Below are 26,192 nucleotides of genomic sequence, written 5' to 3' on the forward strand. Positions count from 1 at the left end.
CTGGAACAAAATATTTTACAAATGTTCGCTTTAAAAATATATATTCAAAGATTTGCACAAATGTTCATGATTAAAAAAAAAAAAAAGCAGATCTCAGCAAGCTCATTGAGCGGCACTCAGTGCAGCGCTATGAGCTTGTATATCTGCTATTTTTGAATAGCCAAAGTATAAAATGATGGTTATAGCTAAAAAAATCTAAAATGTCACTGATGCGTTCCTGGATTGAATGGGTTAAACGTCGCAATTTGAGCCTTATCCCTACCGACAGATTATCACAGAGTTTTACCGTTGGTCATTTTGGCCTGTAAACGCCTCTAAAATCATTCAGTTGTCACTCTGTCACTTTTCCTTCCATCTATATGAATGTTACTGCACCCTCTCTCTCTCTCCCCCTCTCTCTCTCTCTCTCTCTCTCCCCCTCTCTCTCTCTCTCTCCCCCCCTCTCTCTCTCTCTGCGGTCTGAGCATGCTCCGTGGAGATGCTGCAGCCGTAAGACTAACACAACCTTTTACTTGAGTATAACAGAGAGACCCATGTCATTCACACTGGGCTAAGTGCTCCTATAAATCCACATTAAACTGTTTAACAAAGCGAGCCCCGCGGCCCCACAGTTTCCCTGCATCATGGTGGTGTCTATAAGAGCAAGAGATTAAGGACTCCCTCAGGAGGGGTGTGCATTCATGTACATGTCCTTTGTGTGCGCGCGTGTGTGTGTGTGTGTGTGTGTGTGTGTGTGTGTCTGTCTGTCTGTCTGTCTGTCTGTCTGTCTGTCTGTCTGTCTGTCTGTCTGTCTGTCTGTCTGAGAGAGAAAGGGAAGGGGAAATGCAGTTGTGTGTTTTATAGTGTGTATTGTGTGTAATATGAATGCATTGGGCTCCACATAATGTGGAGAGTTAAATGACTGTGTCTAATTACATTCACTATTGACTTCCTCCATCATGCCCCCACTGCCCCCAGCTACGACAGTCTTTTTTTTCTTTCTTTTTTACTGACATCTACAGTATAGAATGAATGGTAGACAAGACAACGTAAACGGATAGGCAGACACAATGGCTTCCCAGCAGTGTTATAGAATGTTTAGCCTGACCCACTCAGCCTCATGTATCATGGATGAAGAGGGCCTTGCTCCTGTTTCATGTGTTCCAGGCCTAAACAGCTGAGTCACACACCGTGGTGTACTGTTGTCTAACTCATGCGTATCATGCGTACGTAGTCTACGTACACACACACACACACACCTCTCACACCTGTCTTGTGTGTGTGTGTGTGTGTGTGTGTGTGTGTGTGTGTGTGTGTGTGTGTGTGTGTGTGTGTGTGTGTGTACTGTTGTCTAATTTATCATGCGTACGTATACGTACTGTACACACACACACACACACACACACACACACACACACACACACACACACACACACACACACACACACACACACACACACACACACACACACACACACACACACACACACACACACACACACACACACACACCTCTCACACCTGTCTCAGGCCACAGCTGAACCCTCCCTGTAAACATGGAAAGACTTGCAAAGAGAACTTCCTGGTTCACCCAACCCCCACTCAACTGATGTTGATGGAGTGGTGTAAAGTAACTAAGTACATTTACTCAAGTACTGTACTTAAGTCAAATTAGTTTACTGGAGTATTTCCAGTTTTCAGTACTTTTACTTCTACTCCACTACATGTCAGAGCCAAATAACTGAGCTTTAGTTACTAGTTACTTTGTAGATTTTGAGTATCTCACCACTCAAACAGAGAGCGTCTCCTTTCAAACCCCAATGGTTCTATTGAGCCCCCCGCCCACAGGAGTGGCCCAATTCTCTCACAACTTGCTACAAAAATCGCTCATGCAAAACTATATAACCTCCTACATTTAATTTTCCACCTTCACATGTGTCTCCTTCTCTAATAATCAAAAAGTGCGATATATTTCATCTCGCAATGTACTTCCGGATGGTTCGTTTTGCACCTTTTTATGCCACATCGGTCACGGGAAAGAAATAAGCACTGCCGTGGTCTATGGAAACGAGCCCAAAAGTGCACCCAAATAAGCCCAAAATCGCTTAGACAAACAGTCAGACCTGGCAACGCAGCCTACGCCAATCATGCGTGAGAGATCTACAAGCTATGGGGCAGAGACGCCACCGTATCTTAGCAACAACTACAGCGCTCACTCTCATTGGTCGTGTCACGCTAAGAGCAGTTCCCAGACAATGGCATCGCAGAGAGCTTGCTGTAGCCATCACAGTCAGTCGCAGCGACGACGGACAGGGCGCTGTGATAGCTGCCATGTCGCTAACGCTAACGTGGTTGTCATGCCTGCAGCGGCTGTGCAATCACTTTGTCAACAATGCACGTTCGTGTGGTGAATGTCAATATTGCTGCTCAGTTAGTCCATTGTAGATGGTGTATGTTTGTGTGTGTCTTCTGGAGAACTATGTAGCTCCACAGCAACTACAGTAACTAACGTAATGGCAGGACCGCCCCATGCAACGCATGTTAGGCTGCATTATGGTCATGTAGTAATTTCAGATAATTTCGCTCCAATTAGAGCAGTGCTTATCAACCCTTTCAGGCCCCCCCCCCCCCAAATAAACGTAATTGATCTGGGCACCCCCCCCATTTTGTTTGACTCCATTCCACAAGTAAATATTGTGAAAATAGCAGATCTACAAGCTCGAAACGCCTCACGTTGAGGGGCTTTGTAAGCTTGTAGATCGGCTATTTTCTACATGATTGCCTCTTTCTTAGATTATTTGACAATGTGGCCAATGTTTTTATAGTATAGTTTGTTGACTACTTTTGTTGCAGAAATGGTCATTTTTTTATTGTCTCCGCCAGGCCTAAAGGCATGGCGCAAGACCTGTCCGTCCGTCTGTGATAGCTAATCTCTCACATCGTTGACTTGATCGCAGCGAAACTGTGCACACACACTCCCTGGATGCCAATTCAGAACCTCTGCCCTATTTCTTTCACATGGACCTGTTACAGTGCCACCAGGAGGCCGCTTTTTGCTAAACACATTTTCTCACAGTACTCCTACATATTTTGCCCAAACATCACGCAAATCGGTACACAGTATCTCCACAGTCATTAAAAAAAAAGCCCTTTCAGATTTCTCATATTCCATCCTGATTGGCTAAAATGCCTTCCAAAGTCTGCAGGACTGCTCCGTTTGGACCAAAATGCCTCACATTATGAACACAGCATGCACTTTCCATGCAACTTTGCACCCACATTCCCACTATGCCGAGGAAGAAATTCCACTTGAGATTTCTCTAATCAGCCTCATGGTGGCGCTATAACAGCCCGATGTGGAGAGTCAGTGAGAGCTGGATAAACGAGGTAAAATGTGTCAAAAGGAGTCTGTACGGCTGTCGATAAATGAACACATGACGTCGGTGGGAGAGGAGATATTGTGTCTTTTGGACAAACAGCAGCGTGGTGCTGATGTTTGTTGTGTGAAGCAGCTTAATGTCAGAGTGTTTGTGTTGGAGCGCCTCAGTGCGGCTGCAGAGTTCATGTGCAACCTCTTCCAGAGAGAGACAGAGACACTAGAAACTCTGCTGGAGAAAAAAAAAAACACTGCTGGGCATTGACTTTCATATGGACATTGATCTACACACTGCAGGTATATCTGCTACACACACAACATCAAACTACACACTACAGGTATGACGCAGCGTTTGCATTCCAGCCTGCATGCCAGCGTAGTTCCCATATGGTTTCAAGGTGGGCTAAACCATATGGACCCCATGTCAGCAATGTCAGCGGCATCCACTTCAGTCCCAACTGCGATGCCCATGCAGGCTATAAGTAGCTTCTACCTGGCCCTTAGGTGGGCCCCAACTAGCCATGTTTATGTGGGACCAAGGCGGGTCCTAACTGGGTTTGCCCATGCAGGCTTTAACTGGGTTCTACCTGGGCCCTAGGTGTACCCTAACCAACCAGAGTGCAGTGCCCATCGCTCCAATTGTTGTGACGTCAGGGCTCTCAATACTGCACATTGGTGGAGGAGGAGGGGCCGCAGGGCGACCGCACACATCGCTGAACCAAGGGTAGCCCACGGATGTTTCCTCTGGGGATTTACAATCTGCCCCTCTATGCCACATATCATCCGCACTACAGGGTCTTCACTCACCGAGCCACGGCCCCACTGGCCCTCATGACGCTACGCCACTTATATGAGCTGCCAAGTGGCCGCGGGCGCTACGTGGCTGTGGCCGCGGGCTAGACGCGAGCCCCCGCGTAGCGGGGGCGAGCTTCTAGTTATTACAAAACATACATTAACCACTTCAGCCCTATATACATCGGCCATTTGAAAATAGGCGATCTACAAGCGCACAATGTGTCACATCGCGACGCATTGTGAGCTTGTAGATCGGTTATTTTCAAAAGATCTTTATACAATTTACTTGTTTGAAAACTTGTGTGTTGCACACCTAGTAGCGTGGACATAAATCGGCGCCCCTGATTGGATGTTGCTTTCATGACATATTGTTTTTTTTGTACGAAATAGGCCTCACCTGCAAATGTGTGAAGGCGAATAGAGGCAAATGGTATGGAGCATCAAAACCCTGTTTGACAGTCCTTGTCACATGACTCACGATACCATTTGTGGCTAATTTCGTGGGGGAAAAAACGAACAAATTTCAGAAACAATCAGTGACGTTAGTAGCATTTGTGGTGCCTCCTATTGGTGTGACTGAAATGTGTCTCTGTGACGCAGCGTTCATAATTTGTGGCATTTGTTTTTTCAAAACGGCTAACCAGTAAAGTTTTGTTTCTCTTTGTGGTGTTGATGAAGTTTGGGAAGGCATGATGCAGATCTAGCTCATTAGCTCAGGTTGGCTGCACCAGGGCCATCTCAATGGTTTTGGACTGGCCGAGTATATGGAATAGTTATCGTCTCTGTCAAACCCATGTATTTCTAGGGAAACAGAGATAATGTTCACAAAAAGGTTGTTGTTTTGAGAGCAAATTGCCCCACAATATGAATACATTTTGATGATAGATTATGTTGATTAACTGTTGTGTTACATGAGAGGGTGTGCTTCTTTACTGTCATTATTGGCAGTTCTGTGATGCTTGTGGAACTTGGCGCACGGTGGTGCCAATAATGACAGTAAAGCACACCCTCTTGTGTTGTATTGCTTAAATAAAACACCCCCACTTTGAATGTTATTACATTCAGCTGTGTCTGCCGCGAAATGGGTCTATTGCCAATTTACTGTATGAATCTGTGACACTCGCAGAGTACAGATTTAGATGTGTAATCAGTAGTCAGCAGCATGCTCAATTTAGGATGTTGTGCATATGTTGTGTATTCTTATGCCGCACACACGCACGCACGCACGCACGCACGCACACACACACACACACACACACACACACACACACACACACACACACACACACACACACACACAGACAGACTCTGCTAATCAACTCCTCACTTATTTCAATAAGCTACTCATTTTAAATATATGGCGTTTTGTGTTTACGTTAATTGATTATTGATTATCAAAGGGGTCAATGTGTGATCAGGACAATATGGAGTTTTATTCAAGGGATATACCTGGCCTTGATTGGCCTGTTATGTGCAGAGCAACTCCACGTGTAACATTGATCAACTGGATTAACAAGAGTCACCCTGTTGGCCCTCAGATAGCGTGTCTATCTGAGGGATGGATGGATGGATAATCCCCAACACACACTGAATGTGTGCTGTGTACAGAATGAGTCTTGATTGTTTTGTAATTACAGCCATCAACGTGATTGATGTTTACGTAATGAGTGTGACTTTAGTTTGGTTTCCTATACGCCTCTCCCATCTCTTTGTTCATCTCTCCAATTGTCTCTCAAGTTATTTAGTGAACTCCCTATTGAAAACATTTAATTTCATGTCTGACCGCTTAATAAATTAAGAATTTAGCCCCACGTGTGTCTTGTTAAGTTTAAACCATTAAGACCTGAGGCCGATTCTAAAAATGTTTTCTAAATCCTAACAGTTTTTTGAAAAGAAAAGATTTTTTTTTTATCTCAAAATATTTAGTTCCAGGGACCCCCAGAAACAGTTACAAATGTTCGCTTAAAAAATATGTATATTCAAAGATTTGCATACATTTTCAGGATTTTTCAAAAATAGCAGATCTACAAGCTCATATCTGCTATTTTTGAAAAGCCAAAGAAATCTAAAATGACACAGATGCGTTTCCGGTCTTAATGGGTTAATACAACATTTGTATGTTTTTGTCATCATATTGCAAGTCCATCAGCTCACCTCTCTCTTCTCTTGCTATGTGTCTGCAGGAAACAGTTGAGTATGCCTTCCTCATCATATTTACAATTGAGACCGGCCTGAAGATCATCGCCTATGGCTTGGTGGCGCACCAGAACGCTTACGTGAGAAATGGCTGGAACATGCTGGATTTTGTCATTGTCGTTATTGGGTAAGTTGTAATGTTCAGTTACTTTGTTTGCATTGACTTAGTTTGATAAGACTTGGTAGATATTGTTATGTTATGATATAATATTGTATGTGGGGGGTGCAACCGTTAATCAAACTAATTATAAAAATAGCAGATCTACAATCTCACACAACATGTCGCATCCTGTTGTGAGCTGGTAGAGTCTGGTCAGAGTTGTAAGTATTAATTATACAATTATACAATACAATCATATTATCATAACAGGGCTTAAGTTGTTAATCATATTAATCAATTCAGACAAAGATAAATCTATTGAAAAAAAAAAAGATAAAACAAATAATGAAAAATAAAGATGCAACTAGATTATATAATATAAAGTTATCGATAGAATAACTGCTATAGAATAACCAATTATATCACACTTTATTAATCTAATCATATCATTAACCACATCCAATACACTGTATCCAAATAACAATACATCAGTAACAATGCTAGCTTATATCAAAACGATCATATCAGAAAAGAAGAACTAGATATATCAATACATATTTATGACATTGTACAGTATTCATAATCACATCCAAAAATCTGCATCAACATCAATACGTACTGTACCTTGTACTGGCTTCACAAAAAAACAAGTCAGGCTTAGTTCCTTGTTAAGTCCTTAGGACTCCACTGTGTTGAGTTCGGTGATTCAGAATGCTTCCCATAACAATCTCTCCACATCTAGTAGGGGAAGGTGTCATTTTGTTCAACCCCCCAGAATTTGAGAGACACATGAGAACCATTATTATAATGAACAATAGTGACAGAATTGCAGAATCCATATTCTTCATGTGGATAGCAGTCTTGTGTTCGGCAATCCTTTGTGTGAGAAGACGTTTGGATTGACAGACCTGCCAGACCAAACATGGAATTACTATTGATGAAAGACTTAATAATTCATTGTTTTCCCATTTGAGGATAAGAAGAAAAATGTTTAATGTCACTTGAATTCGAGAGCAGTGAACACAATTACCACGTCTCTAGAACCCTGGGAGGGGGGGGGGGTATTTTACCAAGTGGGTCAATGGGGGTGGTGGATCTGTGTGTGTTCATGGACCACGTCATGAGTTCTTATTCCAGTTCAGGATTAGGATTTGTACTGTGATGTCTCTTTGACAGTTGCAATGTACAGTATTTCAAGACGCAGGCAGACCATGTTTAAGTTAAAATTGGTTAAGCCTTTTCTACACAGAATAATCCTCAGTGTTAATTTTACTCTGAGGGTGTACAAAGGGACTCGTAAGGATCCATTTGGTTAGATTTGTACACTTGCAGATAGGCCTGTCACAATTATAACATAATCGCCTGATCACAATTATTTGAGATAATCACAATTATTTTTGCATAATCGTTTCCATGTCGAACATTTTCTTACATTTTTTTGAAATGTCACTGTTAGGCGGGTTTCTGAACTGTCCACAGCCCTCTGAGATGCAGGCTGAGTAAACAAAATGTTACCCTATTAAAATGATCATTAGTGAGGACCAATTATATGAAGATGGGTTGAAGTTCGGTGAAGTGTAAAGAAGCAATACCACAATATAGTAAAGTAAAAGGCCTGCATCCAAGATTTTACTTTAGTAAAGGTACAAAAGTATTGCCATAAATATATACTTAAAGTATCAAAAGTAAAAGTACTCAAATTTAAAAAGAAAATGTCACACTTAATAACAAAATAGCTCACATTTGCTTGTAAAAACAGGGCTTAAGTAGTTAATATATGTTTTGTAATAGAATAAGGAGTAGAAGTAAAAGTACTGAAATTAATTAAGCAAAGTAAAAATACCTCAACTGGATTAACAAGAGTACAGTACTTAAGTAAATGTACTTAGTTACTTTCCACCACTGATACACCAACAATCTATGACCCAGAAAAGACAGAGAGAATAAATCAGAGCTTTACCACCACTGGAGTGAGTCACCATGCATCTCACCATTCTTTCTCTCCTATACCACCCTCCCTCCTTCATTACACTCTACTCTCTTCTCCCTCACTGTCGTATTTTCACACTCTTCCTGTCTCGCTGTGTTTTTTTATATATATATATCACTACTAAGTCATTATTTCCATTCCATTCCATTTTGATCTCCCAAATTGTTATATTTCATGCTTTCCACTTCTCACTCCCCCTTCATTATTACACTTCCTACACAAACACGCACGCCTAAAAACACACACACCTAAAAACACACACACTCACAAATGCGTGTGTTTTTTGCCATTTTTAAAGACTGAAAAAGAATCAAAAATATGTTTTTCACACCTTTAGAGAATAACTGTGTTCATAATGCGGAGATATAATTATCAATAGTTGCCAAAAAAAAGAAAATGATTTACTTCCTGTCAAGCAAAAATTGAATGTGTGATTACATCAGCAAGACCCTATGAATAATCATACAGTACATCATGATGGACGGTGCAATACAAACGTTCTCGTTTAAACTTAAACAGTACACTAAAATATGTATCTGTAAACATTTGAGGTGAGAAATAGGCTGTGCAGTAACATAAATTTGCCTCTGCACTGCCTCTCTCTGTCTCGCGGCCGTGATCCCAAAACCTATACCACTTGTGCAAGGACGCGCTGTGATTGGCCAATACGCTTGCGCAAGGACGCGCTGTGATTGGCCAGTAGCCGCTTTGAGTTTCAGTTGGGGCAAACGCTCCCGCCAAAACATGATTTACGATTCTGTCCCTATCGGTACATAACTCGGACGGCGCTGAGTCGGCCCAAGCGAACTTCGCGACGTTCGGTGCGGCAACTCGCTCGCTTTAGATCGCTCGGTGGTGCCTCACGTGGCTCAAGTTTCGCTTGAGACGGCGTGCCTCCGTTGTGGTCAAAAACTATACGGGCTCAAGAAATAGCCCGCAGTTGTTGTAGGCAGAGGCACTTCGGCGTTGGCCACAGAAGGGGGGCGTGGTTATAGCACAAGTTGTATAGGCCAGTGGTTCTCAAACTTTTTCATGTCAAGGACCCCCAAATTGACACTTATTAGCCCGCGGACCCCCATTTGAAAAGATATGCCAGGGAACCCAATAAGAGAAGGTTTTTATGGCTCTCTAGCAGTGATTCTCAACCATTTTAATTTCAAGGACCCCCAGTTTGACATGTATTTGGCTACGAACCCCCATTTAATGGCATTTCTATCCCTGGGACCCCAGTTTATATAGTAAAATCAATGTTAATTTAACTGGTTCCATTTGTACACTCTCAGAGTTACAGACCCATAAGGGTCCATTTGGTCCCTGTCCATCATTTAGCTGGGGACCCCCTGGAACCCCCTCAAGTACCCCTGGGGGTCCCCGGACCCCACTTTGAGAACCAATGGTATAGGCTTTAGTATGTCGCGCCTCGGCGGTACGTAAGTGAGTGCCGACGCAAGGAAGAGATGCCATAGCCTAAGGGGACAGGACGGTTTGCTGAGACTGTGATTGGCTGAGTCACAACCAGCCTCTGTTTTATGAGGAAACACAATGAAGGTTGCAAAAAAAGCCATTTCAGCTGGACTTCAACCCTAACCTTGAAAGCATGAGTGATACTTGGTTGTGCACCGGTGTTGTTGCTGATCTACAAGCTCACAAACAACGCGCTGCAACACGTTGTCAGCTTGTAGATCAGCTACTTTTGGTGCACGATAACTACTATAAAAAATAACTCTAACCCCTAAACCTAACCTTTACAGTAAATGACACGCGCGCGCACACACACACACACACACACACACACACACACACACACACACACACACACACACACACACACACACACACACACACACATTTGAAATATGTATTCATGTCCACATAAACAGAAGTACAAGATGTACAAAGGACATAAACACTGCCAGTGCAGTCAGATGAAGGGAAAACAGCCAGTTACAAAGTGCATGTATAGCAGAGCATTGTTACTGTACATACAAAACAAAAGATGGCATACTTGTCGAACAGAGTGGACAACAATCATGGGTAAAGGAAACAACACACACACACACACACACACACACACACACACACACACACACACACACACACACACACACACACACACACACACACACACACACACACACACACACACACACACACACACACACACACACACACACACACACACACACACACACACACACACACACACACACTGTAACACAAACACACACCCCTGCACACCCTCTCCTCTGGTTATCTCCTTTTTTTTTATCAGTGGCTTCGTTCTCCTCTCTCACTTCCCTCTCCTCTAATACACACACAGTCCAGTGGGTAGCTAGGTCACATCTTTGACTGCATGTATGCAGCATGTAGGGCCGATCTCCCATGCTCTCACATCTCTGGCTGCATGCATGCAGCATGCAGGGCTGATCTTCCATGCTCTCACATCTCTGGCTGCATGTATGCAGCACACTGGGCTGATCTTCCATGCAGTCACATCTCTGACTGGCTGCATGTATCAGTGGTGAAAGACGTACTCACATTTTCAGTAAAAGTATCAATACTGCAATATAGAAATACTCAAGTAAAAGTCTGGCATTCAAAATGTACTTGAGTAACAGTACAAAAGTATTGGCATCAAAATGTACTTAAAGTACCAACAGTAAAAGTACTCATTATGCAGAATGTCCCATTTCAAGTTTTCAAATGTATAAACATCTTTTGATGCGACGCATTGTGAGCTTGTAGATCGGCTTTTTTCAAATGGCCGAAATGTGTATGGGATTGAAGTGGTTGGCACTGGTTACTGTACGTTTTGTAATAATAATCAAAATCTACAAAGTAACTAGTAACTAAAGTTTTCAAATAATTGTAGTGGAGTAAAAGTACAATATTTGCCTCTGAGATGTAGTGGAGTAGAAGTAAAAGTACTGAAAATTGGAAAATACTCCAGTAAAGTAAAAAATACGTAAGTGCAGAACTTGAGTAAATGTACTTAGTTACTTTACACCACTGCTATTCAGTCCCTTTAAGCACAGCGTTGATGTGATGTGCTGAGATCATTTCACCTCCTGGCTAGGTGAGGAAAGTCTAACCGAGTGTAATGAAGTGTTCTCTTTTATGGTAAAGAGGTTCACTCCTGTGCTTTCACTGTGATTTCACAGTGTTACTATAGCTATAGCAGTAGCATTTATGTGCTTTATATCTGTTATAGAGTTAATCGTTCAGAGTGTGTCATAAAATACACACGTAGCATACTTAGAGGAAAGGCAGGCTTCAGGACAATGTTAAATTTGCATGACGCTGTATGTAAAATTGGCTCTATAAGCTGTTATACAGTACAGAACCCTCCATGCTTGGCCACTCTTCTCTTTCTGGGACTGAAAATGTTAATTCTAAAGGTTATGATACATAGGCATTTTTCAAAGCAATGCAGATCAGCAATTTTGCTTTCCAGCAGGATTTGAATTGGCAAATTCAGCAAAATCAATATAGAGAACGCAAGTGGGACAAAGCAACAGAAGTATAATGAAATACTGCTGATTACAATTCCTAGGAACATTGCCAGTTTACATTGCATCAAAAAGGTTAATCAGGTATCGTGGCCTTAAAACTAAATTAGCTTTGCTTAAAATCAAATCAGTGCTTTTCATCTTAGCTCTTTGCCACAATATACGTTTTTCAAAATACATTTTGGTAAATATTCCACAAGAAACAGCAAAAACAAATTGGTTGTACTTGGTGTTGTAATGAAACATGTTTTTATTTGGCGTTTAAGGAACATATATTAGTAGACTGACATCCTTTCTGTTCTCTCTTTTTATTTATTTATCAGGGACAGTGCAGTGCGCATTAATCAACATGTCCTTTTTCACATCCACGTAAATGAGCCAGAGTTAGCCAGAGTTGGCTAATTCTCATCTGTAGTCCCTGAGCAGGCTGTTAAAAATTGGTGGTATAGCTATCCATACAAAAACAGACATCAATACAATACAAGACAGGTAGACATAGTACGGGAGACAGAACAAATACAGTAAAATATGAGAAAAGACACCAGTGACAAATGGAGCCGATAATTACCCATGATTACAAATTTGGTTAGCTTTAAGCTATCTCTTAAGGTTGAATTTGAAGGTCAAATAGTTGGTGGTCTCTCTTACTTCGGTAGGGAGACTATTCCAGTGATGGGGGGCTCTAACAGAGAAGACTGTTTCACCAAACACACTCCGTCTGGCAGGGACGTTCACAGATAGACTCTAGGTGATGCTAGAGCACCTGCCCTTTGCCTTCTTGACCAGAAGTGCCCTTTTGAAAAAAAGAAAAAAAAGTTTTTTTTCCAGTTTACAGCAGGGGTCTTCAACAGGGGGTCCGGGACCCCTAGGGGGTCCTCAGAGTTACTACAGGGGGTCCGCCAAATCTTTATGTGATATGATTTTTCTTTTTACCATAACCACTCGAAACCTAGCATCCCTTTTCTGAGGAGAACTTTAGCCAAAATAGCAGATCTACAAGCTCACAACGCCTCGCGCTGCGAGGCGTTGTGAGCTTGTAGATCGGCTATTTTTGGCAAAGAGGTATAGGTGTAGAGGGAAAAAACAGCAGACCTAGTAAACAAAAAAAAGTTAAATTTACTTGAGCACCTGCCCCTCAAAATGTCTGTGCACGCCACTGCCGTCTGAATGGTACATCGCAGTCCCCTCTGGTAGTTGCCCGTGTTGTTCTGTCACCACTTTCCTTTCGCTCTATGAACTGTTTCAGTGGTGGAGGTGCAAGCCCATTTTAAAACTTTAAAAATGCATCTGAAAAATGTTTAAAGCTATGTGGGTTGTTTTGTTTTGTTTCATCTTGTCTACAGACTGTTCAGTGTTGTCTTAGAGGTGTTGACATCCAAAGATGAATCGGTAGAAGCTGCAAGTGCCGCTGCCGCCGCCGCTGCTGCTGCCTCTATGCCCACGGAGCACCACCCACACGGCCATCATGGGGGCAAGTCGGGTGGATTTGATGTTAAAGCCCTCAGAGCCTTCCGTGTGCTGCGCCCCCTGAGGCTGGTCTCAGGAGTACCCAGTAAGTGTTGACCAGCTCTAAACTCAGAGCCTTACATGTGAATGAATGAACACAGCTAAAACCTTTCAGACCAGCGCCTCCATCACTGGGGTTTTCATCATATTGACGATCTTTGGAGAGCCACGGAAGCCACGTCGTGCATGCGGATGTAAACAAAGAGTGTCTGGGGGGTTACAGCAATCGGCCATTTTCTGGCTATCGCCCGTTGAATATGGCTCGTTTTCACCAAAGAAATAAGAAATCCGACTAGATGTGTTTTCTACAAATCCTAACATAGGAGTGGACGGAACTGACTTTTTGGGGATTGACATCACATCCGTCCATTCCTTCTATCAGAGTCAAGGGATCATTCCTAAGTTGCGTTAGAGCGCTTTTTTCTTTCTTTTTCATTGACGTAGATCTACGTCAATGGCGGTCAAAGGTTGGATTTGAAATGACGTAGATCTACGTCCTTCGCAGGCAATGTGTTAAGACCTGAGGGCGGTTCTACAAATGCCTTCTAAATCAGTAGTTTCTCACTCACACTTTCAAGATTTTTCAAAAATGTTCAAAAATAGCAGATGTATAAGCTCGCAGCGTGGCACGAAGTGACGCGCTGCGAGCTTGTATATCTGCTATTTTTTAATAGCCAACGCAAAAATCTAAAATAACGCAGATGCTATCCTGGTTTTAATGGGTTAATAGATACTTATGGGTCAATTTCTACTCTTTAAATTAACACGTTTTTTTTTTCTGTGTACTGACCAAATTGTAATGCAAAGCTTTATGGCAAACGGTTTACATCTATTTGTTTTCCTCTTTTTTTTTTGGTATTGTGTTTATTTGTTTTATTATTACTTTCATCCATTTCATCACATTCCTTTCCTCTGAATGTTTATATGCGTTGCTGTGTTTGCAGCATGAAGGACTGCACATGTGTCCATATGGCCCCATGTGCAGTCCCTGAGGAATGTTCTCTCAGAGCAGAGCAAAATGTCTAAATCAATGCCTCAGAGACATGAGCTCTGGGCTGTGTACAGTAGCAGAACATGCTTATGACACACTTCTGTACTGTACAGCTGTACTATACTCATTTATACAGTACAAAAAAATATGTTCATGCAGGGGTCTTCAACGTTTTTCAATCCGCGCACCCCTTAACTGAGAAAGAGATGCAGCAGGGACCCCCACCACATAAACTTTTGCATATAGATTTCATAGCTTTGTAAAAAAATTGAAATGTTTTGTTTTGACACATTACATTTTAATGACACTATTAATTTGTTGAATTCATGTTAATGTGTATTTTCAGACCTTTTAAACACTCAATATTTAGTCAACTTGACCGTTGGCTCTGTACTTGTTCTGCTCTTTTTCCCCCTACACCAACTCTCCCGAAAATAGCCGATCTACAAGTTCACAACGCCTCGCAGCGCGAGGCGTTGTGAACTTGTAGATCTGCTATTTTCAGCTAATGTTCCCCATCACACAAAGATTTGGCAGACCTCCTGTAGTAATGCTAAGAACCCCCTAGGGGTCCCGGACCCCCTGTTGAAGACCCCTGTGTCAAAACAAGCATGTCGTCGTCACCTTATTAAACTAATGGCCTAAGTCATTTTTTGAGGAAAATTATATTTTTGCCTAAGTCAGGTCCTCATGACACTGGCCACCTCTGGTAAAATGGCCCATCTCCTAATTGAAAAGGATCATGCTGTTCACGCCCCTTTTAGTATAATGGCCTAACTCCCTAGTGTGACTTAGGACAAAATAGGCCTTTTGTTTGGCCTAAGTCACACGGTTTTGTGACTTAAGCCAAATTATTTACTGATTTAGGCCATTTTGTAATTTGTTTTGCTTTTTATTTTGGCCTAAGTCAGATTTAATCATATTTAAACCTATTTAAATCTCTTATGTTACATAACTGACAGACAGTGTTATTTCTATTTAAATAGTCATAATTTGTTATAAACATTTTGGGTGAAATGATTAAGAAATATCATGTAGTTTTGTTCTGGATCAGTTTTTTATTTTTCCTGAAAACCTTGAAAAAATGACTTAGGCCATTAGTTTAATAAGGTGACGATGTCACTTTTGTAAAAAATCTCTTAAGTCTGCTGTTAGTTCTAACTTCTACCTACTGTATCTGTCTTGACTTGAATATCGAATGACTGATTTGTTGTTGTTGTTTTTTTTTTACGTACCCTGATGATCTGTGTGGTTAATATAAATACGATACACCATATACCTATGTCCGTAAAAAAAATGAGGCCAAGCTTTAGTGAGAGAGCATACGTGCATGCACACGGTGTTAAAGCTTCTCTGGGTGGGGGAAGGTCACGTATAGGTCAAAGCCTAATTTATATAAAATTATAAATTATATAAATTAGGCCTAAGGGTTGACGGCAGAACAACTGTGTGTTCAGTGATTACAGCCAGCTGTCAGGGTGGTAGAGCAACTCAGTCTGTGGCTACTGTATGTCAGGGAATCCAACACAACAATCCATTAAGTGGTTCCCAAACTCTTTTAGCTCGAGACCCAAAAGAAAAACGTTTGAATTTGTTTTTAACGTATGAAAATGTTTGATATTATGTTTTGGGGGCGGGGGTATTTTTTGGAAAATCTTTTGAAATGATAATTTAAAACAAAATGTAGGAAACAAAAAATAAAGGGGTATTTACTTGCGCCCCATAAAAATCTGATCTGTGCCATACACTGTCTAAGCATAGGCATGCTCTGTATAATACAGTATGTGTTTTCCTTCCTGCTTAGGTTTACAGGTGGTGTTGAACTCCATCATTAAAGCCATGGTCCCTCTTCTTCACATTGCTCTGCTGGTCCTGTTTGTCATCATCATCTATGCTATTATTGGTCTGGAGCTGTTCATTGGCAAAATGCACGCCACCTGCTTCCATATGGTTGGCTCAGGTACGTCCAACACTGCACACTGCCTGATCACTCTACAGCAGTGTGGTTGTTTTTTTCATCGTTCTAACATATTGAATTAACAGTTATTTACCTCCAAATATTTTTCTGTGACCCCCCCTGAGTGACTGGAGGAAAATGCATGACCCCCGCGCCCCCTCAATAAACGATATGTTTTTATAATCACACCAACAGTAGGAGGAGAACATAAAATGAAGGCTGATCTTTTATGACGTTTATTATAATCAAATTTAGCGGCCTATTTCACGTCGGGGTCCATTTGGTTCCATATGTGTCCTCTTTGGGTTACAAAAACACCCTAAACGAAAGAAAGAATGAGCAACTATGTTCTATTTTTCATATTAACTACTAGGCTACTCGCTCTCTCTCTGTCTCTCTTCTTACCTCCTTCCTCCGATCAGAAAGTAAGTTTCCATATGCAACAGAAAACACTGCATACAAAGCTTCATATCTGCATGACTGCATCAAATAACCAAAGTAGGTAAAATAGTTAAAGAGGCTAACTAACCACAGAGTGCAAGGAAAGAGTAGCCTGTCAGACAACCCGAAATGCGACACTCTGGCAAACACAATAAAGTGATCATACCCTTTCCTCAACCCAGTAAAAGAGTTTTTCTCTGTCTGGCGCTGGAAGGTCTATGACCCATGCCCATATACTAGGCAAAATCTGGCCTGTGGTGACATAGGTGTGGCGTGTAGTCAAGGCACACCAGAGTTTTTTTCTCTATTGCATGGCAAGGGCCAATATTGCATGTGATCAAGTCTTCTGGCTGGACCCAGCACGTAGATATGCTTTTCGTTAAGAGTTTTCTTTGTTCTTTATTTTTATGCTGAAAGTGCTGAATATACAGATATCAATAACAGACACAATACTGTACACAATACTTAAGTAGCTGAACACTTCAGATCTTTAAGACTTACCGTAATTGAAAACAATGATTAATATCAAAAAACAAATTTAAAACAACAACCAGTTAAACACTGTTGTGCTCAATCTAAAACAAAGTACATGAACATAATGACCAAACACAACACACAAAACTGCACACTGACATATTTCTCTCCACATGCAAGTTTAAGCCTTAAATCAGAAATACAATATAGTACATATACGTAAACAGCAAAAAAAAAAAACTTTGTGGAGACCAAAAAGAAAGCATGATTTTCTTTTTATTAAGCAGCCTGGCTGTGATGTGGATGAAGTGCTATGGACCGATCTAGCTATATGTTCTCTCTTGCAAGACAGCGGTTTTGTGAATTGTGTGTAGTGTTTTGACCAACTTAGGTTTCAAAATTGTGCTTCAGCAATAGAAAATCAACATGTAAAATGTATGCTTACATGATGAGCTGCCGGCACATAAGATAAAGCACTACACACTCTCCCTTCACATTGAAATTCAATAATACGCATTGTCATGAAATGGACAGCGTCCCTCTGGTTCTTCAAATTGATCTCTGTGACGTCTTTTACTCTCGGCTTCAGTGATGGCACCGGAGGACGATCCAGCTCCGTGTGCGATCAATGGGCACGGGCGCACGTGCACCGTCAACGGCACCCGGTGCACGGAGGGCTGGCACGGTCCCAACAGTGGCATCACCAACTTTGACAACTTCCTGTTCGCCATGCTGACGGTGTTCCAGTGTATCACCATGGAGGGCTGGACGGACGTGCTCTACTGGGTGAATTCCTGTCCTTAATATAGCGTGTGACCTCATGCATGCCCTGTGATTCACACCTTTTATATAGTAGATCAGACAAAAGGCTGGGATGGGACTGACATTCTGACAGTCGAAGCTTTTGTTAAATTTAGATCTTTCTAGGTCACATTAACTTCTATTCCTGTCTCATATGAATGGTTGATTGAATCCACTTAAACAGCAGAAACAGTCCCCCCCCACTCTAAAATGCATGCTGCTGTTGTTTCTCTAACTTGTTTTTCTGACTTAAAGGGATATTTCACTTTCAAAAAAACCTTTTGTCATTTTATCTTCTACTGAGGCCTTTGTGAGCCCCCTGACAGTTTTTAAGTTGCTTGATTCAGTATTTAGGTATTTGATATTCATTTTATCAGACACGCCCCCTTCCTATACAAACCCATTGTAACTTCAAACTCCATTTTAACCATGTTAGATTCATCAAAAACACCCATCCTTGGTTCTGGTGACTCATACCGCCCCCCTAATACGCGAGGGGGCCGTGTTTTTTCAATTACTTTTTTCATTTATTTTTTATATATTTTTTGGGAAAATGAAAAAAACAAAAAAAGAAAATTAGATAAATTAAAAAATGTATCGGAAAAACACAGCCTCCTCACGCATTAGGGGGGCGGTATGAGTCACCAGAACCAAGGACGGGTGTTTTTGATTAATCTAACATGGTTAAAATGGAGTTATAAGTTATAATGGGTTTGTATAGGAAGGGGGCGTGTCTGATAAAATGAATATCAAATATCCAAATACTGAATCGAGCAACTTAAAAACTGTCTGGGGGGTCACAAAGGCCTGAGTAGACGATAAAATGACCAAAAGTTTTTTTTAAAGTGAAATATCCCCTTAACATTATTCTCTTAATCAGTGGTAGAAAAAGTACTCAAATGTTTTACTTAAGTAAAAGAATCAGAGAACCCAACAGAAGGTCTCTGTCTGCGTGGACAACAAGCCTCACAACGCGTGGCGATACGACGCATTGTGAGCTTGTAGATCGGCTATTTTCAAATGGCCTAGGTACAGTATAAAAAAGGGCTGAAGTGGTTACATTTTTCAACATTGAACTATGTCATTAATACACCTTAAAGCTGTTGTGTGGAAATAAGAAAAAAGTCCCCCCCCTTCTATGTTGCCTAGAACTGGAGAATTGATTGTTGAGGTCATTTTATCAGTGACAAATGTAAGGTGTACTTTTGGCTCTGCCCTCTAGGCTGCTGCATTCACTAGAATGGAGAATCTCACTTCCAGCTGAAACAGTGTGACTTGTAGTAGTTTATAATGGCATTATGGTTATATATCACATTTCACAAGACATAGTACTTGTAGGTAATAGAGATCAATTGGCTGAAAATGCTCTAATAAGTCTTAACTTTATATTCAAGTCGCACTGTTTCAGCTGGAAGTGAGATTCCCCATTCTAGTGAATGCAGCAGCCTAGAGGGCGGAGCCAAAAGTACACCGTACGTATGTCACTGATCACATGACCAGCTTTAAGATGTATTAATGACATAGTTCAATGTTGAAAATGAGTGGTATTCCCCTTTAATGTATGTTTTAAAATGTAATAATGTATTATTACATGTGAACTAGTAAGTAAAGTTCTCAAATAATTGTAGTGGAGTAAAAGTACAATATTTGCCTCTGAGATGTACTGAATATTGGAAAGACTCCAGTAAAGTAAAAGTATCTCAAAATTGTACTTACGTAAGTACAGTACTTGAGTAAATGTACTTTACACCGCCGCATGCTCTTAATCTTTTCCTCTGTCTTTCCCTCCTTCCTTCCCTCCATCTTCCCTGTATTTCCCCTTTAGATGAATGATGCTATGGGCTTTGAGCTTCCCTGGGTGTACTTTGTCAGTCTTGTGATCTTCGGCTCCTTTTTCGTTCTTAACCTGGTTTTGGGTGTGTTGAGCGGGTAAGCACCTTGATGTCCAGGCGGACGGAGACCTTCCGCTGGGGTTCTCTGTCTCCTGTATGTGTTGTATGTCTGTTAACCGGCTGCTTTTTGGCTCCTGCAGGTCAATGACGCTATGGGCTTTGGGACACCTGCTTTATATTTTGTTACGCTGATCATACTGGGCTCTTTTTTCGTGCTTAACCTTGTGTTGGGTGTGCTAAGTGGGTAAGAGGTCATTTTTCTTTTTTTTTTTGAGTGGCTTTGTTTTGCTGTGCGGTAAAATCTTCAGTTACAAATGGATATCACTGAGGATTTTACTCTGTCAGGGCCCTATTTTTACCGGTGCCTTACCCATTATCCCTATTTTTAAAAACATTTTCAAATAGTTCAACTAGCCGATCTACATCGACATGTTGTGAACTTGTAGATTGACTATTTGAACTATTTGAAAATGTTTTTAAAAATAGTAAAACATATTTACTGACTGAATATTGAAAGGATAACCCCTTGAGGTATATCATCTCGTTTTTGAGAGGGTCCTTATCACAAAAATACAGAAAGTACAATTGGCAGAACAATACAACAAATACATCCATGCATACATAAACAAAAACTTGACAAATCAGAAACGAAAATGGCAAAGGCGTTTAGGAATAATGGGTAAGGCACTGGCGAAAATAGGGCCCTGTGTGTGATATGTGATGCTGTGTGTTGCTGAGCCCCCAAAATATCATTCAGATATCACATTCTGAAGCTTGACCATGCCCAAATGCTGGCAGTGTGAGAAATCCTTTCTAATCATTTAACGTAGAATTCTGAAAACTGAGACAACAATCAGGCTGCTTAATTAAGCCCCAGAGCTGCAGATGAGTGTTGGCTATTGTGTCTTAGGCCGGCTTCTTTGACCTTTGTTGGCTCTCCACTATCATGTCCTCCTCTCCACGGCAACTGCAAAGGGATCTGTTTCTCCCCCCCGCCCGGTCCATAACCAACCCTCAACCTCCTGAGAGAGAAATTAATCTTATTCCTCGCCCTTCACTCCCTCTGCACTCCTACTGTATAAGCTCTTACAAACCCCAGTCTTCCACTATAGCTGTATGGAGTGTGGGGGCGGTGTGCGATTGTAGAATTATAATGCTCGATTGCTGACCTACTACAAGCATAGCCTGGATTTTAAAAGGGTGATGGAAAAGTCAGCAAGGTTAACTACGTTGACCCTGGCATATCCCTATTTAAAGGAGTAGTTCACCCAAAAAATGACTTATTTTCTATCAATTACACACCCCATGAAGCATTGAATTCATCAGGATTTTTCAGTTTTCGTCGCATTCCTCGGCTAATAATTTGATGACCGGCGGTCTCTCCCATAGGAGACTAAAATAGTCTCCTTTGAGTTTCCTACCGGATACATTAGCATCTTTCCGCCACTAATCAAATTATTGGCTTAGGAATGCGACAAAAACTAAAGAATCTCCATGAATTCAATGCTTCATGGGGTGTGTAATTGATAGAAAATAAGACATTTTTTTGGGTGAACTACTCCTTTAAGGCAAATTTTCAAAAAGGTTCCATGTTATTCTGTTTATTTTCTCTTTGAATGATCAAGTAGGGCTTTAATTTTGGGAAAAAACACAATGTGGAGATAAGAGGTTTCTGCCCGACAGCAACGATACACTGTATATTTCAACCCATAATTTGCTCATATATATGATTAAAATACTGCATATTCATACGCTGAATTATACCCTGAACACTGCACTAGATCTGTATATGTGTTGTCAGTGAAAGGAGCCACACCTCCCTCCAGTGGTTAAGGTTCAGAAAAACACACCAGATGATCAGACCTGGTGAAATTGTAATCTGCAGTATAAATACCAATAAGCTAAATTAACGTCAGACAAAAATATGAATGAAGAGCAATGTCAAAGTTGACTCATTCTAATGAACTAGTGTTCATTTATCTGTGTGACATTGAGGTTTTTTTTTTGTTGCATTTCCTGCATTAATGTGAGAGAGTGAGTCTGTCTGTCTGTCTGTCTGTCTGTCTGTCTGTCTGTCTGTCTGTCTGTGTGTGTGTGTGTGTGTGTGTGTGTGTGTGTGTGTGTGTGTGTGTGTGTGTCTGTGTCTGTGTGTGTGTGTGTGTGTGTGTGTGTGTGTGTGTGTGCGTGTGTGTACTTGTGCCGGGCTGGGCCACATCATGGGTGGTATCGATATAATATCAATATATTGCCCACCCCCTCATGCATTTTGCCTGTGTGTGTGTGTCTGTGTGTCTGTGTGTGTGCGTGTGCATGTGCGTTTGCGCACGCGCGCACGCACGTGTGTGTGTGTGTGTGTGTGTGTGTGTGTGTGTGTGTGTTTGCCTGAATGTGTGTTGGGGCTTGTGTTTGTGTGCTGGTGTGGTGCCAACAACACAGAGAGTTCTCTAAGGAGAGAGAGAAGGCCAAAGCCCGCGGTGACTTCCAGAAGCTCCGTGAGAAGCAGCAGCTGGAGGAGGATCTGATGGGCTACCTGGACTGGATCACCCAGGCCGAGGACATCGACCCCGACAACGAGGACGAAGGGGAGGGCAAACGCAACCGTAAGGACCTAGGGTTATTACAGTATGAAGGAGGTGGGGGCAAACACAACCGTAAGGACCTAGGGTTATTACAGTATGAAGGGGGGGGCAAACGCAACCGTAAGGACCTAGGGTTATTACAGTATGAAGGGGGGGGGGGGGGGCAAACGCAACCGTAAGGACCTAGGGTTATTACAGTATGAAGGGGGGGGCAAACGCAACCGTAAGGACCTAGGGTTATTACAGTATGAAGGGGGGGGCAAACGCAACCGTAAGGACCTAGGGTTATTACAGTATGAAGGGGGGGGGGGGGCAAACGCAACCGTAAGGACCTAGGGTTATTACAGTATGAAGGGGGGGGGGGGGGCAAACACAACCGTAAGGACCTAGGGTTATTACAGTATGAAGGGGGGGGGGGGGCAAACGCAACCGTAAGGACCTAGGGTTATTACTGTATGAAGGGGGGGGGGGGGGGGGGGGCAAACACAACCGTAAGGACCTAGGGTTATTACAGTATGAAGGGGGAAGCAAACGCAACCATAAGGCCCTAGGGTTATTATTACAGTACAGGGCAGGGGTCAACGTTTTTCAGTCCAAGGACACCTTAGCTGAGAGAGAGATGAAGCAGGGACCCCCCCCCCACTACATTGTTTACAATTGTGTTGCAGATTAAACCTTTTCATAGATTTAATAAATAGATTCATTGACTATCATCAGATTCAGGTTTTTTGTTCATTTCAGACATTTAACCACTTAAACCTTCAATACTTAGTCCTTGATTTGCTCCTTTTCCCCCTCTACACCAAATCTCTTTGCCGAAAATAGCAGATCTACAAGCTCGCAAGCGAGGCGTTGTGAGCTTGTAGATCTACTTTTGGCTAAAGTTCTCCTCCGAATAGGGATGCTAGGGTAACACTAAAACTATTACAAATTAAACAAAAACTAAGCCTTTCCCAAAAGTAAACTAAACTAGCAAACCCACTTTACATGACACATATAATAGGTATACTTCGCATTCACTCATACATTACACATACAGAATCATTTTCTATGAATAATTCAGCTTTTAGTCTGTAGTAGTGTTCCTTTTCTAAGAATTAGAAAGGCGTGTGTAAGGCATACAGTAGTTGCACATTTTTCTCATCTTCATCCTCAGTACATGTCACTGGTGTTAGTAGAACTCGCATTGTGAACCAGTTCAGTTTGTCTGAAAGTGGGGGAGAGGGATAATGGCTTGTTTGTTCTTTGCCGAAAATAACCCCCAAAAGGTGTTTTGGCTGAAAACATGCTATTTTTGGCTAGCGACACGGTTAAACGACAAAGTATACATTAGGCTTTAATCATATTACTTGAGCTGAAGAAAAAAACTCCTAATCCAAAGCCTCTTTATATACTGTATGTTTCCCAAACAGTGGGTCAGGACCCATATGTGCGTAACTGACCGATTTTCATGGGTCGCAAGTGAATACCCCTTTATTTTTTGTTTCCTACATTTAAAAAAAACTTCCAACTATTAAAATGAAATAAATCAAAAATGTTTTTTTCAAACGAATTCCATAAAATAGTTAAAAAATCTGTTAGTTGGAGGGAAAAAATACTTAGTAGTGAAAATAGCAGATCTACAAGCTCACAAGTTGTGGGCTTGTAGATGGGCTATTGTCACTAGTTTGGTTTCCGTCGAGACATTTCTTTTTTGGGTCTCAAGCTAAAAAGTTTGGGAACCATCGTTGTACGGTACGCAGCAAAGACGATGTACCACAGCTTCACTGTGGTGCCATACTGTTGGACTGGAAGGTCGCTCTCTCTCTCTCTCTCTCTACCTCTCTCTCTCTCTCTCTCTTTCTCTCCACTCACCCAATTCGTTCAGTATGATAAACTAAAGATATGCGCTTGTTTAGAAAAGACACTTCTTGTCACTAATATAAGTTACGTGGTTTCTACACATTGCTCCACTTTTGCATCTGTTCTTTGAAAGCCCCCCAGAACCGCGGTAGAACAGTGAAGCTGCCCTCACGTGGTGGTCAAATCTGGCATTGCAAGACTTCTGCATGCTTCTATCGTTTGAAATCCTAGTGCGCCTGCTCTGTGCTCAAGTCTTCCGCACTTGAGCACCACATTTTTGTGCCCAAAATGCGGAAGAAGAGAGTATTTCCGGGTGCTTCATGCGCTGGTGAGCAACTTAATTGAAATTAATAGGTGGGGACGGGGCCATCTGTTCTCTAGATCATAACTCTATGGTTCTTTACCATAACTTGTCTTCTATACAAGTTATACCCACAGCAAAAGGTCCCCCTATATTGCATTATACTTTCAATATCACAGCAGCAGCATTGCCCCCTTATTGCCGTGCCGTAAATGAGCATTTATAGCCACTTAGCCAGCATGGTATAGTAAAGGTCCCCTGGAGGGATTTCAAAGCTATTCAAACAGACAATTGTGAGCAAATGGTGCTCTCAATTAGTGCTACTTGTGTGGCCGCCACTGGCGAGTACATAAAACCTCAGGAAAATCACTGAATGATGAAGTTATACCATTGAAGTTACACCAGCCGAACGTCGCGGTCCTTCCCGTATCGGTCGTTTCAAATTGAAAGAGTTCCAGCGTTTCATACACGACGGTCCAGTGGGTCCAGCCATATAGTAGATTGTGCTAGGTTTTGACCTGATTTTGTTTCAGTTTTCATCGTTTACGACCCGACCGTTTGAAGAAGTATCTATTAAGGCGCAGTACTGTGTATATATGCCTGTAAGTGTTTTTTTATTTTATTTGAACAGTGACATTATTGTGTTATACGTTATCGTGGAGCTTGGTCACGTGCGGGCACCTGTGACTAACGCTCTCCATATGCCTCCTCTACCCCTCCTCAGTGTCTACAGTCCATGTGGCTCCTCCTCCTGGTGTTGTCATCCGCTGTTGTTTACTTTGAATGCTATACTGTTGTCATCGCTGTGGTTTGTTTTTGTGTGTGTGTGTACTAGGGCTGGGTTTAAATGACTTCAAATCAATATCACGATTATTTGCCTCGATTACGATAATGATTGATCTACAAGCTCACAGCGTGTCGCAATGCGGCACGTTGTGAGCTTGTAGATCGACTATTTTCACAATTTTTTAATGCCGTCGTTGTACAATGTACAGTATGATCAGCGAACCGATTTAGTCTATTACAAAACATCTTTTAGATTTTTTTCGTGTTGATTCATTTATATAAGAAAAAATAAAAGTTCTCACACTTTTTCGTAATTCTAAATTATTCAACATTGTTCAAACACTTTCAAGATTTTTCAAAAATGTAAAAAAAAATTGTAGATGTACAAGCTCAGTGCGTCACTTCGTGCCACACTGTGAGCTTGTACATGTGCTATTTTTTAATAATAGCCAACAGCAATAATCTAAAATGACACAGATGCCTTTCCGGTCGGTCATTGGTTCTAAATATCGTTTTTTCGATGTATTTTACAGTTCATTGCCCCAGCCCTATAGTGTTTGCTACTGTAACTGTATACTGTATAACCCATGTTGATGGCAGTCCATTCTCGCCCCCTCCCTCCCCCCACTCCCCCACCACTCCCCACACGCTCCTCTGCTGTGTGTGTGTGAATGCAT

At 41.7% G+C, this 26,192-nt stretch overlaps 1 protein-coding gene across 1 annotated transcript in view; it reads left to right on the forward strand.

The window, feature by feature from the left end:
• cacna1da (calcium channel, voltage-dependent, L type, alpha 1D subunit, a) overlaps positions 1-26,192 on the forward strand; it is a gene marked incomplete at its 5' end in the record, with an annotated part of 92,713 nt that overhangs the window by 18,789 nt on the left and 47,732 nt on the right. Inside the window, 6 exons of the mRNA XM_084062040.1 lie at positions 6,334-6,473; positions 13,289-13,497; positions 16,247-16,402; positions 17,904-18,100; positions 19,941-20,044; positions 22,444-22,607. Coding sequence (XP_083918166.1) covers positions 6,334-6,473; positions 13,289-13,497; positions 16,247-16,402; positions 17,904-18,100; positions 19,941-20,044; positions 22,444-22,607 — 970 coding nt within the window. The remainder of the gene's footprint in view (positions 1-6,333; positions 6,474-13,288; positions 13,498-16,246; positions 16,403-17,903; positions 18,101-19,940; positions 20,045-22,443; positions 22,608-26,192) is intronic.

This window comes from Gymnoscopelus microlampas, assembly GCF_963454915.1.
Source record: "Gymnoscopelus microlampas genome assembly, chromosome: 7".
Lineage (NCBI taxonomy): Eukaryota > Metazoa > Chordata > Actinopteri > Myctophiformes > Myctophidae > Gymnoscopelus > Gymnoscopelus microlampas.